Genomic DNA, 15,388 nt, shown 5'->3' with positions numbered 1-15,388 from the left:
TAGTTATTAAAATGACTAGCAGTGGATCCTATCCATGATGCAACATTGAACTTATAGTAAACATGCATGATATCTCTTCAATATTTCAATGATATTATCTATTCAACACCTAATGCATTGACACCCTAATCAGTCAACTAGACAATCAAGAATTATTGACTCTATCGACTAGAATGATAAATTACGGATACTATTTTTGACGTAAAAAGTTTTCGTCTTTTTGATGGTAATATAAGAGGAGTGGGATGATGAAATTTTTTGAGGCAGAGGTTGTTGAGCAAGAAGAAAAAGATAAGATTTTAAAGAAGGTTGGTGAGCGAGAAGAAAATAACAAGAAATGAAGGAAGCTTGGAAAAGAGAGGAAGTTGAGAAGAGTGCAAGAGAGGCTCTTAAATGGACTTAAATAGCAGAGCGAGAAACATTGGAAATGGAGGTGATCCGTGTTGAAGGTTTGTGACATAGTGGTGGGGGCTAAAAACTTTGGCAAAGCACAAAGAAGACAGGTGGTGAGAATGGTTAGAAGTTGCTAATAAACCATGTCAATATTCAGGCGAAAATAGTCAGCAGTGACGTTTGAGATATTTCTCAATTGAGAGGAAAAAATTATAAACTTTTGGGGGGAAATTGTTATATAACTTTAGTAAATATAAATGTATTTTTGTGTTTTTCATCAATTTTAAAAAAAATTAATAAATTTAATAAATGGTCTTAAAATGAAATTATCAAACCTTCAACGTGGGAAATCTTGTTTCATCAAAATTTGAATTCGAGTAAAAAATAGTTATACCACAATACAAATAATTATAAATTAAATTAGTGTATAATCCAAAATAATTATTAATTAAATAAAGATTAATTAAGAGCATCTTAGGGAAAAGGAACAGTAATCACTTTTTCAAAAGAAGAGAGGTGCAGAAAATACGAAATTTTTTTAATTAAATTTAAACAAACTGCATCCAAATAAATGAGATTAAATTAAAAAGAAAAAAAAGAAGAAGAAAGAAGTGAAATTATTGAATTAAAATTAAAAGATGTCTTTAGCTAATGGCCTTTCTTTCCTCAGTTATTGGTAACCAGTGAAGAGAATTGGATACTGCATGCCCACCTATCAATGGCAATGATCTTATTAGCACATAATCATCAAGAAAGACACCATTTTTGTTCACTGGAGAAGATTATTAAAGGTTTGACTGGTAAAAAATATTAATTAATTAATTAATTAATAATGCCGTGTCCTTTCTCCATTGCTGGTTTTCTTCTTTCTTGTTTATGGGGATGAATGATGAAAGGAACATATTCGACCACAATAACGATGGTTGAGAAACCATACACGTGAGAATTCTGATTCACAAATGATCCTTTTCAAGAGATAAGCATAATAATATTAATTTCTTCTCCTGCTACTATAAAAGCAATGGAGCTAGCTCAAAGATATGGCAAGACACAACTAAGTTTACAGCAATCCCCTTCTTTGTTTCTTCATTTAGAGTTGTTACTGTGCCCCCCTTTCTATAAAGGGGAGTTTCTGAAAGCTCTTTAGACCCATTCTACACGAAGAAAGAAGTCGATATGAAGGTATGAGTTTACAAAAAAGTTTTGCTTTTGAAATGACTTTTCATCGCATTCATTAACTTCCCATTCAGGATGAGATTCATATGTCTGGTCGTTTAAAATATACAATCCAAGCTTGCTTTTCGCAGATTAGTGTCTAGTCATTTACAAGTTCTAGTTTAGATATTGCCAACCTCTACCTAATAGCAATTTCAGTGGGCTGAAAAACAGAGGTGTTTTGATGTGGATATTGACTGTAGAAGCAATTCCAGTTGTTATCACTGTAGAAAAATGAAAAGGGGAGCAGTGAGAAAGTGAATATGTGGGGTAGAGTCAAATGGTGGGAAAGATTTGCTAAACCTTCCATTACAGAGAGAAAGAAACTTCTATCGGGAGGTGAAGTTTTGGGGTCAAACTGGTGGTTGGCACATACGCGTCTAGTATGTGTTGCTTTAACCACGTGGCTCTGCGCTTTTCCTTCTCATCAGTAATACTTATTTATACACCAGAGTTCCATGCCTCGTTTTGTACGCAAATTCAATACCCTTGTCTGGTTTTGTTTCTCCTTCAAGCTATAGAAAGAGCCCTGAATCCTTTTAGTTTTTGTAACGCTTAGAAAGGTGTGGAAGTGAAAATCTCAGTGTCGGTTTTTTTTCAAGTTCTTCCCAGAAGCTAGCCGCTAACCTTTGTTTTCATTAGCAGTAGACAAACTTTGAGTTACATAATATTTTTTTTTCACTAAGTTGCTTAAAGAAAGGTTTTTCTATTTCTCTCTTTGTGATAACGAAGATGGGTGAGAGCACTGCCAACAAGAACTACCTTCCTCATAACCAAGTGTTTGATCTTTCCCTTGACGTGCATACTCAAGGCGGCTCCAAGTGCTTCGATGATGATGGCCGCCTCAAGCGAACTGGTAATTTACGTTACTTTCTTTCTTTCACAAACTTTCTTCAAGCGAAAACTAATACATGTTCTGCTTTTGGCAAGTAAAAATCAGTACTTCAATTCCCTTGTTTATTAATGATTCTTTTCATCTTTCTGTTTTGAAACAGGGACTGTTTGGACTGCAAGTGCTCACATAATAACAGCTGTTATAGGGTCCGGAGTTTTGTCCCTTGCATGGGCCACAGCTCAGCTGGGATGGATTGCAGGGCCAACTGTCATGTTCTTGTTTTCTTTTGTCACCTACTACACTTCTACACTTCTGGCTGCTTGTTACCGTACAGGGGACTCTGTCAATGGCAAGAGAAATTATACTTACATGGACGCTGTTCGATCCAGCCTTGGTAAATTTCACCACTGTCAAAATATCAATCAATTTAGCAACTGGGTTTCTCTCATATTTCTTGCTTTGCCCTTTTGTTTTCTCTCTCAGGTGGAGTTCAATTTATGATATGTGGGCTTGTTCAATACCTGAATCTTTTTGGTGTTTCCATTGGCTATACGATTGCCTCATCTATAAGCATGATGTAAGTTTTACTATATATTCGTTTCATTAATTGAAAAAAAGAAGAAGCAAATTTAGTATTCTGGTTTTTGATCAATCAGGGCTATAGGAAGGTCAAACTGTTTCCACAAGAGTGGTGGCAAGAATCCATGCCTTATGAATAGCAACCCATATATGATCGGTTTTGGGGTGGCACAAATTATTTTCTCTCAAATTCCTGACTTCGATCAGTTATGGTGGCTCTCCATTGTTGCTGCAGTCATGTCCTTCACTTACTCAACAATTGGTCTCGGTCTTGGCATTGCTAAAGTTGCAGGTAACTTGGCTACCTGTATCTCTAGTTGCATGTTGAAAATTACACACCACGCTTAACTGGAACTATCAGGGGAAATTTTTTGTTACAGGAATGGTAATTCAGAGTCTTTTTTTTTTTTTTTTTTTTTCTTTTTGTTTAAATACCAGAAACTGGAACTATCAGGGGAAGCTTAACTGGAATAAGTATTGGCACTGTCACTGAAACCCAAAAGATATGGAGGAGCTTCCAAGCGCTGGGAGACATAGCCTTTGCCTATTCTTACTCCATCATCCTCATTGAAATTCAGGTATATAAACTGCTTGATATTTTTTCTTTTGGGAATTTCATGCTGATATAGACTAATGAATAATTGATATGTACAGGACACAGTAAAAGCCCCACCATCAGAGGAAAAGACAATGAAGAAGGCATCACTACTTAGTGTTGCAGTAACAACTCTATTCTACATGCTTTGTGGCTGCTTTGGCTATGCCGCCTTTGGAGACTCATCACCTGGAAATCTCCTCACTGGTTTTGGTTTCTATAACCCTTACTGGCTGCTTGACATAGCCAATGCAGCCATTGTTATCCACCTTGTTGGTGCATACCAAGTTTACTGCCAACCCCTCTTCGCATTCATTGAGAAACAAGCTGCTGCAAGATTCCCAGACAGTGACTTTATCACCAAAGAGATTAAAATTCCAATTCCAGGATTTAGACCCTTCAGTCTCAACCTCTTCCGATTGGTTTGGAGGACAATTTTCGTAATCGTAACCACTGTGATTTCGATGCTTCTTCCATTTTTTAATGATGTAGTTGGTCTCCTTGGAGCTCTGGGATTTTGGCCACTCACAGTGTACTACCCTGTTCAGATGTACATAGAACAAATGAAGATAGAAAAGTGGAGCCTAAAATGGCTTTGCCTCCAAGTCCTAAGTTTCGCTTGCCTTGTTATCACCATTGCTGCAGCTGCTGGGTCTATTGCAGGCATTGTTCTTGATCTTAAGGCTTATAAGCCCTTCTCCACCACCTACTAATTCTTCCAAAGACAAGGAAGAATTATGATTATTAGGATTTTCAGTTCTTGTTCTTGTTCATGTTCAATGTTCAATGTTCATATCCACCTAAACAGCCATGTCACTGGTATTGCTCTTAGTTTACTGTTGTTTCTTTTTCATCTTTCAAACAAAGACAGAACGAATGTACCCATGGACGTAGAATCGAATAATTCCTGCGTCCTCATTTAAGCTATATGTAACGATGTCTATTTCTCAAATGAAAAAACACAGTGAGCTAGGCCACTTACTGCTATTATCTCTGTGTCCATTCATTTATTGTACATCTATTAGCCATCAAAGTAATACCATAAAAGTTATCGGCAGGATAGTGTCATGCATGGCACCATATGCTTTCCTAGAACCATTCAAAGTGCCACCTTAATTACACTCTTAAATGGCCCAAAAAAAAAAAAAAAAAAGCATATGGGTCATTCGGCAGGACTATTAAATGCCATGTTCTCCAACTCAGCTAGTCCTTTCTATTGGAGAATGGTAAAGACAACATTTTAAGTACAAATGGGGGAAGATTCAGAATGGCTTGAGTTATAACAGTTGAAAGGAGTGAGCATTGCTCTAAATTATGATCTTCACCCACCAAAACAACATCACAGCTGTTCCCACCATATCAATCAATATGAGAAATGGAAGGTGACAGTGGGAGTAATTAAAGATAAGAGTGATAGATTCTCCTCTCCTTTGCACCTTTGAAGAGTGAAAAGTATTGGCTATAATATGGGGAATATAAAGCTGTTCCATTACTTGAAACAACGTTTTGTTTGAACTCAGCTGGAGACTCAGGAACCCTTAGCAGAAAAGTAAAGCAAGAACTCTAAAAAGAATCTGCCGACAGAGTAATGCTACAGATACAAACAAACTTATTCATATAATTTTTCATGGCGATATCTAATTACTTGATTTTGAAGTGAGTGAAAAAATGAACAATCACATCACCCAATCAAAAAGCTGTTAGTTAGATTTGTTAGTATGTATAGTTTTATTCTCGCTGATAAATGAGGAAAATTTCTCCCAGTGGCTAACCAGCTTTAAATGTATGGCCATAAGATGTCTTTGCAGACAAATGGAGTAAAACTGGAAGGAAATTTGTACAACAAACTTGGGAAAGCTTTTATGTTTTTTGTTATTGGCTGTAAATAAACCTCCTGTCTCTTCATACACTGTCAGTCTTCTCACCAAGAACATCAATCAGTAATGTGTTGAAACTGATTCTTGCTTGAAATCAAGGCAAACATTACTGTTAGCATTATTGTAGTACTGAATTATAATGAGTCAAAAATGTTCATGATATTATGTACAGGAGGCAAGTTTGATATCATCCTGGAATATAATATGGATCTTTGGATTATCCCACAGAAATCTGACAAAATAAAATAAAAATAAAAATAATTTGTTTTGTTTGATCATAAATTCATAATTGTTGTGGGGACTGATTAAGAGAAGAATCTCCAAGAATTAAGGCAGTTTATTCCCTTCATATTTTAACTAATCACCTTGCAAATTAATTTGTTGCCAGTTTCTAGAAAAATGGATGATCCATCAATTCAAAATCCTTGATGCATGAGTAGGAGTTAATTACCTAATAATAAGCTAATTAGAGATGGTAATAGCCAATACTTTTCATAGGGAAAATCTCGGTTTGTCTTCGTCTCATTTTTGATATGGGATGATAGGAAATTTCCATTCCTTTCATTGTAGGAAAATTTCTCTTTCGTTCACTTCCATCCTTGCAAAGAAAAATTTTCACAGTTTTCCTACTATCCCTATTAAAAATATACATATATTGAAAATGTTTAGAGAATACATAAAAGAAAACCAAATCAAAGAGAAGACAAATCAGAGATAGATTTATTCTCATTTTCTGATTATGAGATTTTAGTCATCCTATCTCCATCTCTATTTTTATCAAAAAAATCCCCAATGAAGGGCAGGCCAAAGAGTTTTATAACTTAAATTGTTATCTCTAAAGCTAATGTGTTTATTGACTTATAAATTAATGCTCTAAAAACAAAAAAATTCCTAATTAATTTCCACCAACTTTTTTTTTTTTAAATTTTGGGTCTCACTTGCTTTATTTGATATTGAAATTGTATGTCCTTGTTCAGACAATGTTCTTGGGAATTCTTATTAGTTATTATGATTTTTTATATGGTATTTGTAAATTTTCTTCAGATTTGTGAACAAAGTCATAAATTAATTATTAATGTACCTTGAAATTAAAAAAAGCTCAACATTATTTTTTTTGTATTTATGTCTCAATTTTCTTTGCTTCATAATTTGTATTCTCTCCTTTCCTTGCGCTCTTGTGCTACAAAGAATGTGACAAATTCTTTGTGCCAAATAATTTCATTAAGCATGAAAAGCAAGTTTTCCCTTTTTCTTACATGAAGATATGGGGCTACAGTCCCATCAAAATTTTCCTGACAAAGAAAATTGAGTTCAAATACAATGTAAAACTCTTCATATTTTTGTTTTGGTAATTTTAATTTAGAAAAACTAAAATAAGAAAATAATCTTTATTTTACAGAGGTGAAAATAATTTATTTACTAATACAAAGTTAACAATTCTAGAGTAAGTTTTTACATATATATTTTTTTAATTGGGGATCGCACCTATATTTATTAGATGGATAAGTCTGAAGTACATTCATTATAAAAGCATGTATTATATATCCGAAAAGATTTGATCACTGGAATTTCTAAAAGCATGTATTATACCAATGTAATGAAAATCAAAACATTCATTACAAAATAAGTAGGAAATAAAATTTTATTGTAAAACATGTAAAATGTGTTTATTATAAATAAAACCATAAATACATAAAATCCATCATATGGTAAATGAGGATAAGAAGTCATTTGAAAATACAATAACAAACTCAAGAAATACATAAAGTCATAATATAAAAACATTCTCTCAGATCTTTTTCTCATGCAAATCATCTCAATTGACTCGCATTTCTCTCACAACCTCACCAAACTCATTTATTATCTGTAAAATAATCAAAAAGAAAAAAAACATAAGTGCTAAAATACTCATTAAATTATCTATCAGATACTTTTATATACATACAACTAATAACATAATTTAGCGTTTCACTATTCTTATTCTAGTATAGTATTGCATGTAGTTTACATCATCTCATCAGTGTATTATTGCACACTACTACATCATTAAGATTGTCCACTCAATCCATCTCTCCAAGGCAAGTATTCAAGCACTTCTCTAAGAGCATCGTAATGGCTTTCCCTAACCTTATAGCCTTGAATAATTGGTGTATAACGGGGGCACAACTAAAACTGCATCTGCAGAAGCCAAGACAATGAAGGTATCAATCATTATTAGTGAAGTGTTGGGAGTAACCGCACTATTCTGAATGCTCTTTTGGTTGCTTTTGAAGACTGATCACCAGGAAACCTCATCACTGGTTTTGATTTCTATAACCCATATTTGCCACTTCAAATAGCCCATGTACCCATTGTTATCAATTATCATCAACCATCCTGTGTGTGCATACCAAGTTAACTGCCGGTTCCTCTTCACATTCATAAGTTGGTAACAATGGGATTGGTAATAGCAATCTCAACCAGGACGTTATAATCATCCACCATGTAGTCCATTTTTAAAATGCTTATATTTGTATACTTTATTTCCCAATTATTGTACTTCTTGGAGCTTCTCATGCTTCAGCCTGCTAGCAAATTAATAACAGCCAAAGAGTTGGTGGGATGTTTTGTTTGTATTGGAATCTTCTTTTTTGGTGCCAAGTAAAACCATGAATATCAACCAATTTAAATTACTCTTGCAGTCGCTTTGACAATATTAATGGAGTTAACTACGGTTAAAAAATCTAAAGGAACACCAAATGAACAATGAAAAGATCAGAGAACCAAACTTGCAACCCAAGAATCATGAAAGAATGCAATTCAATAAATATGACAACATTTCTGATTATTCCAATTTATGGAAAAAAGAAAAATAATTACACCGACAGCCTAACTACTAGAAAAAAAAATCACTAACAAGGCTATTGATATGGCTATTCAAATTTTTCCTTGGGAAGATGCTTTCTGATTTTCTGTGTACAAAACAAATATATTCTATGAAACAGAATAATTTACACAATCACAAAAAGGTAAAAAGAGTTTCTTTACTATGATTGTCATGGGTATCGACTGAATTTTTTCTCACTTTTCACTGAAGACAAATTCATGTTGGGTCCATTGCTTCACAAGCAAGCACAGGACTTGCAGCTTCATCCCAAAATTGTATATCACTGACAAATGATGTGACCGTGGTGACTTGTGATACAGAGGTTTGAAATATCAACGGTTTCTAAGAAAGTTCTTCCTTGTTGAACTTGCTCCACGCTTCCTGTTTTAATGCATATCAACTAAAACATTAAAATCAATACAACCGAACAATACTTGTCATGTTCAAGCACCGACTGAGAAATGAGAAAAAAGAGATACTTGTCACAAAAATGAACTTAGAAAAACCTTAACAATGGATGTATAGAAGAAAGTATATGATACTATATAGAGTAAATAGCTACCTGCAGGACAATTATACTTTCCTATCTGGGTTTATCAAGAAACTATTGGTATTGCTCAAGCCTCCCACTTTACCACAGAGAAAAAGCATTTCCTAAGTTTGTATTGACCAAGCGTAACTATGTCCATGACTTAACGGTAGCATAATGATATTCAGTGACTTATGGCTAAGGACAATAAAAAGTAAAAATCAAATTGCAGATAATGAGAATAAAAAAAGGTTTGGAAACCTTGAAGTACAAAAACATACTTGAGCTACATTACCTTGAGAATATCAAAAACCTTCTCCGCAGTATATTTTTGTTTAATAGTAGCACCTCTCTGTTGAACCTTATCAGGATGAACACATAATGTTGCCTTTCTATAAACTTTCTTAACAGAGTTAGAGGTAATGAGATCTGTCAGTGAAACTGGCTCCCAACCACATTCTGGCCAAAGGACCTGTTTTAATTTGGCAGATATTCAGGATTTGTTTGTACAGAAAATAGAGACAATAGAAGGCTCATTTTGTGCAGCTTGAGAAAGATCACAAATCTAAAACTTTTTTAATGGTAGTTTAACAAAGAAAAACACTAGTTTCAGCTAATGTGCAATTCAATGACTCCATATTACTACCAAAAATGAAGTCTAAGTAGCATGCTATATATGGGAAACATTATAAGCGTTTTACTTGGAAACATAACAGTCTTCAGAATTATTGAATCCCATTAAAGGATATCAAATTAAAAACCATCAACTTAAATTGTTTCCCTCAAACCAAAATTACAACAAACATGTGATTTCTAGAGACTAAACTCTCCGTGCTTAACAGACAAATACAAACACATGACCAAAGATGTATGAACTGGTAGTGCTGTCCATTGTTTGCACAGTAGCTACTCATACTGCTAATCACATTCCACTTTGATAAAAAACATTTTATACAAAATTTGGCATAGATCACAGTAGAATCCATGAATCATCATATATAGGTAAGCACAAAACATTCACTTTTGTTCTGTTTCACTAGGCCAAAATGAGAAGCAACATAGAAGCACAATGAAAATGTTGCAAAAGACGAGTATTATTTAACAAGGGCCTGCTAACAAATATATTAACACATGTATATTTTGTGTGTGCACAAGTATGTGTTTTTTTCCTTCACCTTTTTTCATTTTAAAATTTTTTATCAAGATGATAGCAGAATGCAAGCATGTAATGTAAGACCTTTCATTTCATCTGCTATAAGGATCAAATGATCTAGCATTATGCTTTTGGCTTCAAAGTTGTAGTTCCAAAATACTGGACCAAAATCACCTTTAAATATATGTTGCCTTAGACTCTCTTCAGTGGAGAAAAACAGCTAACAAAAAAAATGCAAAACAAGCAACTCCAAAAAACTATTATACATCTGACATTATCTTGCAATTCAAAGCCCAAGATGTTTAATGCAAAGCAAAAGAATTTTCTCTTTCTAGATAATTAAAATAATGAAGAACGCACATATTGCAATGATGATAAAAGTGCACGCATATTGCCTTCTTTCCCTGCAGCCCAATGCTTTATCTCAACATCCAACACATCAGCAATCCTCTGTAGCACGTTTAAAATAACAACTATATTAAAATCATTTGAGCATCACAAATTTCATATGGGACACTGGATGTACTTACACTCCTTTCTTCTTGTTCCTGCTGAGTTTGAAGGTCACGTTGGTTCATATCAGCAACTGCTTTAGCCTGTGTGAAGATAAATACATATATAAAATGAAATTCGATAAAATGTTCAGATATATACAGTCTAGAAGGAACTTTAGCCTTGAATTGTTAATCTATCAACACGCATAGTTAAGGCTCAAGGACTAAAAAAACATTTATCATATTCTTAGCCACTGTTTTGGCCCCCAAAAAAAAAAGTTCAGGTTGTGCAAGGAAACAAATCAAGCAAAAAGAAACTGGAATCACATCACACACACAGAACAAAACAGACGTACATAATTCAGCTAATTATATCTATGTCTACGGATGCACTAGGTTTTCTTATTAACTTTAGGATTACAGAATGCAAAAAATATAACCACATTTATATAGGAATTTAGGACAACACAATTACAAATAAGCCTCTCATTAAATTTACGTTTCAGGGACGTTGTCCCTCTAATCCCTGGTCGCTAAACACGGCGAGACCCCTTGACCCTCAATTGCAAGGCTAGACCCCACAATGACACCCGGCCAACCCTGTGAAGATGTCATTCAGGTATGATCAAACTTCACTCAAGTAAAACAAGTTAATGAAGCATCAATTTTCAGACTGCTATCTGAGTAGTTCTATTTCTTTGTCCTGCTCCTATATCAATTCAGGAGTAGATTTTGTTTTGCCATTAAACCAACGAAGCTTCCCTCAACATTCATATCCTTTAGACCAAGAATAATTGCAAACTCAACCATCCTAGAAAATAAATCTAACTGTAATTAGAAAATCAAAGCAAACTCATACCACACGATCATTTGTCCTTTGATGACGTCCCAATCTCGCTCTTCGTCTTTCGTTGGTTTCCCCTTCATATTCCTCAAATTCTCCGAATAATGGTGCAGCTGCTGGGAACAAAAAGGTTACTATAGAAAAGACATCTTTCTAAAGATAAACTTATTATGTAAATTAAAGTTCATTTTAGCAATCAATTACCATCAAACATTGAAGCAAGGCCATCAAACATATTTGTTGCAGGAGGAACCTTCTTTACATTGTGTGAGCTCCTCGAAGATGTCCTCTGTGCCACATAAGGCCCTCTCATGTTAATTTTCGCATCAAAGACAGGGTCCTGGGAAGTACAACAGATAACAGATAATTAAATCTTCAGTGTTATAGAATGGCAGACTTTTAAATTATCAATAATGCTTACTGAAGTTGTAGCCCTTGACCTTGGTGTGCTACTTGATTGAGAAGTCATGCTAAAAAAGGATTCTAGATCATCCTTGCTCTCTTTCTGGGTTCTTTGTGCAGCATCTTCAGCTTCCTTAAAATTCTTAGCTTTGGCACTAAGTTGATCCTTGCTTCCCTTAGCATGGTGTACACCTGAGCTTGCATCAGCATTATTTCGTACCCTACCCATGGCAAAATCTTCAAGTTCATCAATTGAAGATATGCCTGGATTTATAATTAAGTCATAAAACATATTTAGTACATTAAAGTCACAGGGCACTGATGGAACATTAAGTTCTCATGTTATATAGCAAAGAAAATAACCTTGATCTGTCTTCAAAATTTGAGATGGTTTTGGAGGGGGTTTCAGTATTGGTGAACCTTTTGGTGATGAAACAACAGGCTTTCTGCCTCCAGATTGAGTGAGCTTACCAAGCTCTTCTAGAGGATGAGTGAATGAATCTGAGGAATTATGTGCTGCCGTTGAAGTTCCTTCCAGCACAACAAAAGGGTCATCTGCTGACATGAAGGCTGATTTGGAGGCCCCTACATTCGTTCTGCACAAAAAGATAAGAAACAAGAATAGAAACATTGATTTTATATATTACAACTTATCGAATTGAAATTCATAACATCAATTCAAGAAATCATTAGAAAAAATATCCATCTTTGAATATTACAATAGCAGAATCTGACTGGTAATTTTGCAGATAAACTTTGAAATATATTTAATTCATACAGGGGAAAAAACATAGAAGACAATGACATATCAGTTGCAAAAAAAAATAAAAAAATCAATGGCCATGCATTCAAAGTTTAGACCATGAACTTAAGTCTAAGGTGTACTTTTAGCATACATCAACAATAAGAAAACTATTTTAGTAGCTAGCGATCAACCTGACTTTCTTTCTCATCTCAGAAGACTTGTTACGACCCATTTGTATTACTACTATATTCTATTTCTAGTATCCAGACCCCCATCAGGATCAGCAATCCTACAACTTAACTGCCAAACCGAAAAAGCATGTGGTCTTTGATACTGCATTTTTGGCTCATCTATATCCCTAAATGCTGGCGCGTGTGTAACACCATTATGCCAGTGCACTCAGTACTGTGAATGCCAATATACACTAACATAAAATCAACAAAAAATACAGAATAAAGATCCAAAGTTCACTAACTCCAGGGGAGTAAAAGCTGCGATGTTTTTAGTCCAAGCAAATAATTCCACCAGAACAGAAAGCAGTGCATATAGCAAAGCATAAGCACATTCAAAATTCCATCTCTCCCTCACACTGCTAGAAACATACTACTCACCCAAACAAAAACACAAAATAATCATTGAAAGGAAAGAACTAAAAGGACCTAACACTCTCATCATGCATTACATTTCCATTATTACCATAACTATTAATTTTTAAGTGCAGACACCTGGTATCATTTCATCTATAAATATATTTTAGTAAAAGCTAGTTAAAGTGAACAAATTAATCCACTAGGACATTGTCTTTCAACTAATGAATAAAAAATAAAATCATTTTACCAATCAAGTACATTTTATAAGTTTAAACAAATACCTATTATTTTGAGAACTACTGGCACCAAACCCAGGCATCAAATCATCAAAACCACCAACATTTTGCTTCGAATTATTCGATCTCGTTTCAGCTCCACCAAACCCACCACCCAACAAGTCATCAACTAAATCATTCCGCTTTGGCGGAGAACTAAACGTCCCAAAAGCTTCGTTTTTGGTCTTATTCAACCCGAAAACATCATCATCATACGCATAAGATTTCGAACCAGAATTACTTGATGCCTTGAACATAGAATCGAAATCCAACAGAGACGCTTTACTTAATTTAGTCGCCGAGTTTTGAAATTGGCCAAAAACGTCTTCGTTGAAGGCGCTAAAACTTTTGTTATTGGTCTTTGATTGAAAGAGAATGTCATCAGGAATCTCCCCACTAAAGGAATTTGAATTGGATAAAGAAGGTTTCCTATTGAGACCCGAACTGAATGAAAAACTTCGGGCCTGACCATTCGTGGTGGGTACGGCGGATCGCTTCGATGCAGCCATTGGAGCAGCTTTGCCTTGCGGCTTCAGACCGAAACGCTCCGTTAACACACCGAACTCATCCATTTTCACAACTTCAAGAAATTGAGAAGGAAAAAAAATAACAATTCGATTTTTTGTGAATTTTTACAAAATAATTTGATTGAAAAAAAAAAAAAACTGATAATCGAAAGAGAGTTTGTGCTGCGTATATACGGCGGAGACAAATTGGCGGGAATTGAGTGATGAGGAAAAATCGGAGGTGAAGAGAAAATTATTCAGAAAATAATTTAGAAATTGAAAGGAGAAACTAATTTGTGAAAATCAACAAAAAAGAAGACCCCTGTCTGTCTCTTTGCCTCGGTGTTGGGTGCGTGTAGAGTAGAATAAATTCGTGTATAACGGTGGGCCATTGTTTTATTTTGCCGACAAAATTATCATATTTCTAATAATAATATATGTTTATTTAGAAAAATGTCATACTGGAAGACGCCTAAGCGCGGCACCTGTCATTTTTTAGGCAAATTATTTATCATCGGAATGAACAGAGATGAAAATGACCTCCCGCAGAATGTGAGCCGGCCACAGGCACCGGCCACTGCTTGTCCTTCATTTGGTGAAGGGTTGAAGTTTTCAAACTACACATTCTGACGTTTACTACTACTTCCGCCGGCTCTGTTTGAGACATCTACTGGGAGGGAGGCAAATAGATGGCCCATCTTCATTATCTTACAATCATATCATGTCAAGTTACTTGGGTCCATTTTCCAACTTCTTTAACAAGCAAAAGCTATGCAAAGAGAAACTTCGTATCTCACATCAAACTTTGCACAAAACAAAAACTCTTGGTAGGAAAAAGTGCAGCCTAAACAAGCAAAAAGACATTTTGATCATCATCATCAATTATTGGCTATTTACCCACGATCCTTCCTTGTTTCTGTCTTTTACTGCTTGAATGTTCATCGAAATTATTTGAAACAACCAACTTAAATTATCAAGATATAAAATTAGTAAGTGAAATCATTGATGCATTCAGCTGTTTCTTGGTAAATTGCATCAGTATGTTTGCTCAATTAATTCTTAACTTTGCAAGCAAACAAATGTTACTAATAACTTTGTTTATATAGTCGTAGCTTTATTTTAAAAAATTATTTGTCATTAAGTAAAACTAGTCAAGCATCAAGTAAAAATGGCAAGCACAATCTGTGAGGTGTTGTCAGCCTCTCCCTTTCCAGTGGTTTCTTGACGTGAAAATTACGCTGAAAAATAGCTAAAATCGAGCAAGAGATTTGGCTTGATTTTCAACCAATTTTGCATTATTTTTTATCTCTCAATCGATGTCGATGTCGATGCCAAATAGGAGAAAAGGGATGGTTGTGTTGTCATTGACTACTGAAGGAGATGATGTCAACAACACAAAATCAATTGAAATCGAGCTAAATTTTTTGCTCTATTTTAACCAATTTCAACATTGTTTCTGTATTAGGAAACCACTGAAAATGGAGAGGGTG

General features: G+C 34.7%; 2 protein-coding genes across 4 annotated transcripts; one reads left to right on the top strand and one right to left on the bottom strand.

The window, feature by feature from the left end:
• The first annotated feature begins 1,420 nt into the window (after positions 1-1,420).
• On the top strand, positions 1,421-4,674 carry LOC123203596 (amino acid permease 3-like). Its single transcript, XM_044620032.1, has 7 exons — positions 1,421-1,575; positions 2,341-2,464; positions 2,604-2,837; positions 2,927-3,020; positions 3,100-3,314; positions 3,461-3,600; positions 3,677-4,674. Exons 1-7 carry the CDS (start codon positions 1,570-1,572, stop codon positions 4,328-4,330), a joined length of 1,467 nt encoding a protein of 488 aa, XP_044475967.1. The 5' UTR covers positions 1,421-1,569; the 3' UTR covers positions 4,331-4,674.
• A 3,588-nt stretch (positions 4,675-8,262) lies between these two features.
• Positions 8,263-14,283, bottom strand: LOC123202960 (auxilin-related protein 2-like). Of its 3 annotated transcripts, none has more exons than XM_044619108.1 (9): positions 13,399-14,276; positions 12,146-12,378; positions 11,802-11,974; positions 11,585-11,720; positions 11,396-11,493; positions 10,573-10,638; positions 10,403-10,492; positions 9,185-9,361; positions 8,263-8,741 (listed from the first exon to the last, which is right to left on the bottom strand). In XM_044619108.1, the coding sequence occupies exons 1-9, from the start codon at positions 13,962-13,964 to the stop codon at positions 8,703-8,705; spliced, it is 1,578 nt and encodes a 525-aa protein (XP_044475043.1). In that variant the 5' UTR covers positions 13,965-14,276; the 3' UTR covers positions 8,263-8,702. The 3 variants fall into 3 exon arrangements, with proteins under 3 accessions (XP_044475043.1, XP_044475042.1, XP_044475044.1); XM_044619107.1 differs by having other exon boundaries at positions 11,802-12,046; positions 13,399-14,272; XM_044619109.1 differs by lacking the exon at positions 10,403-10,492 and having other exon boundaries at positions 11,802-12,046; positions 13,399-14,283.
• Between the last annotated feature and the right edge of the window lie 1,105 nt (positions 14,284-15,388).

This window comes from Mangifera indica, chromosome 19 (assembly GCF_011075055.1).
Source record: "Mangifera indica cultivar Alphonso chromosome 19, CATAS_Mindica_2.1, whole genome shotgun sequence".
In the NCBI taxonomy this organism is placed as follows: Eukaryota; Viridiplantae; Streptophyta; class Magnoliopsida; order Sapindales; family Anacardiaceae; genus Mangifera; species Mangifera indica.
Note: the sequence above shows the minus strand (reverse complement) of the source record. Positions and strands in the feature narration are given on the sequence as shown.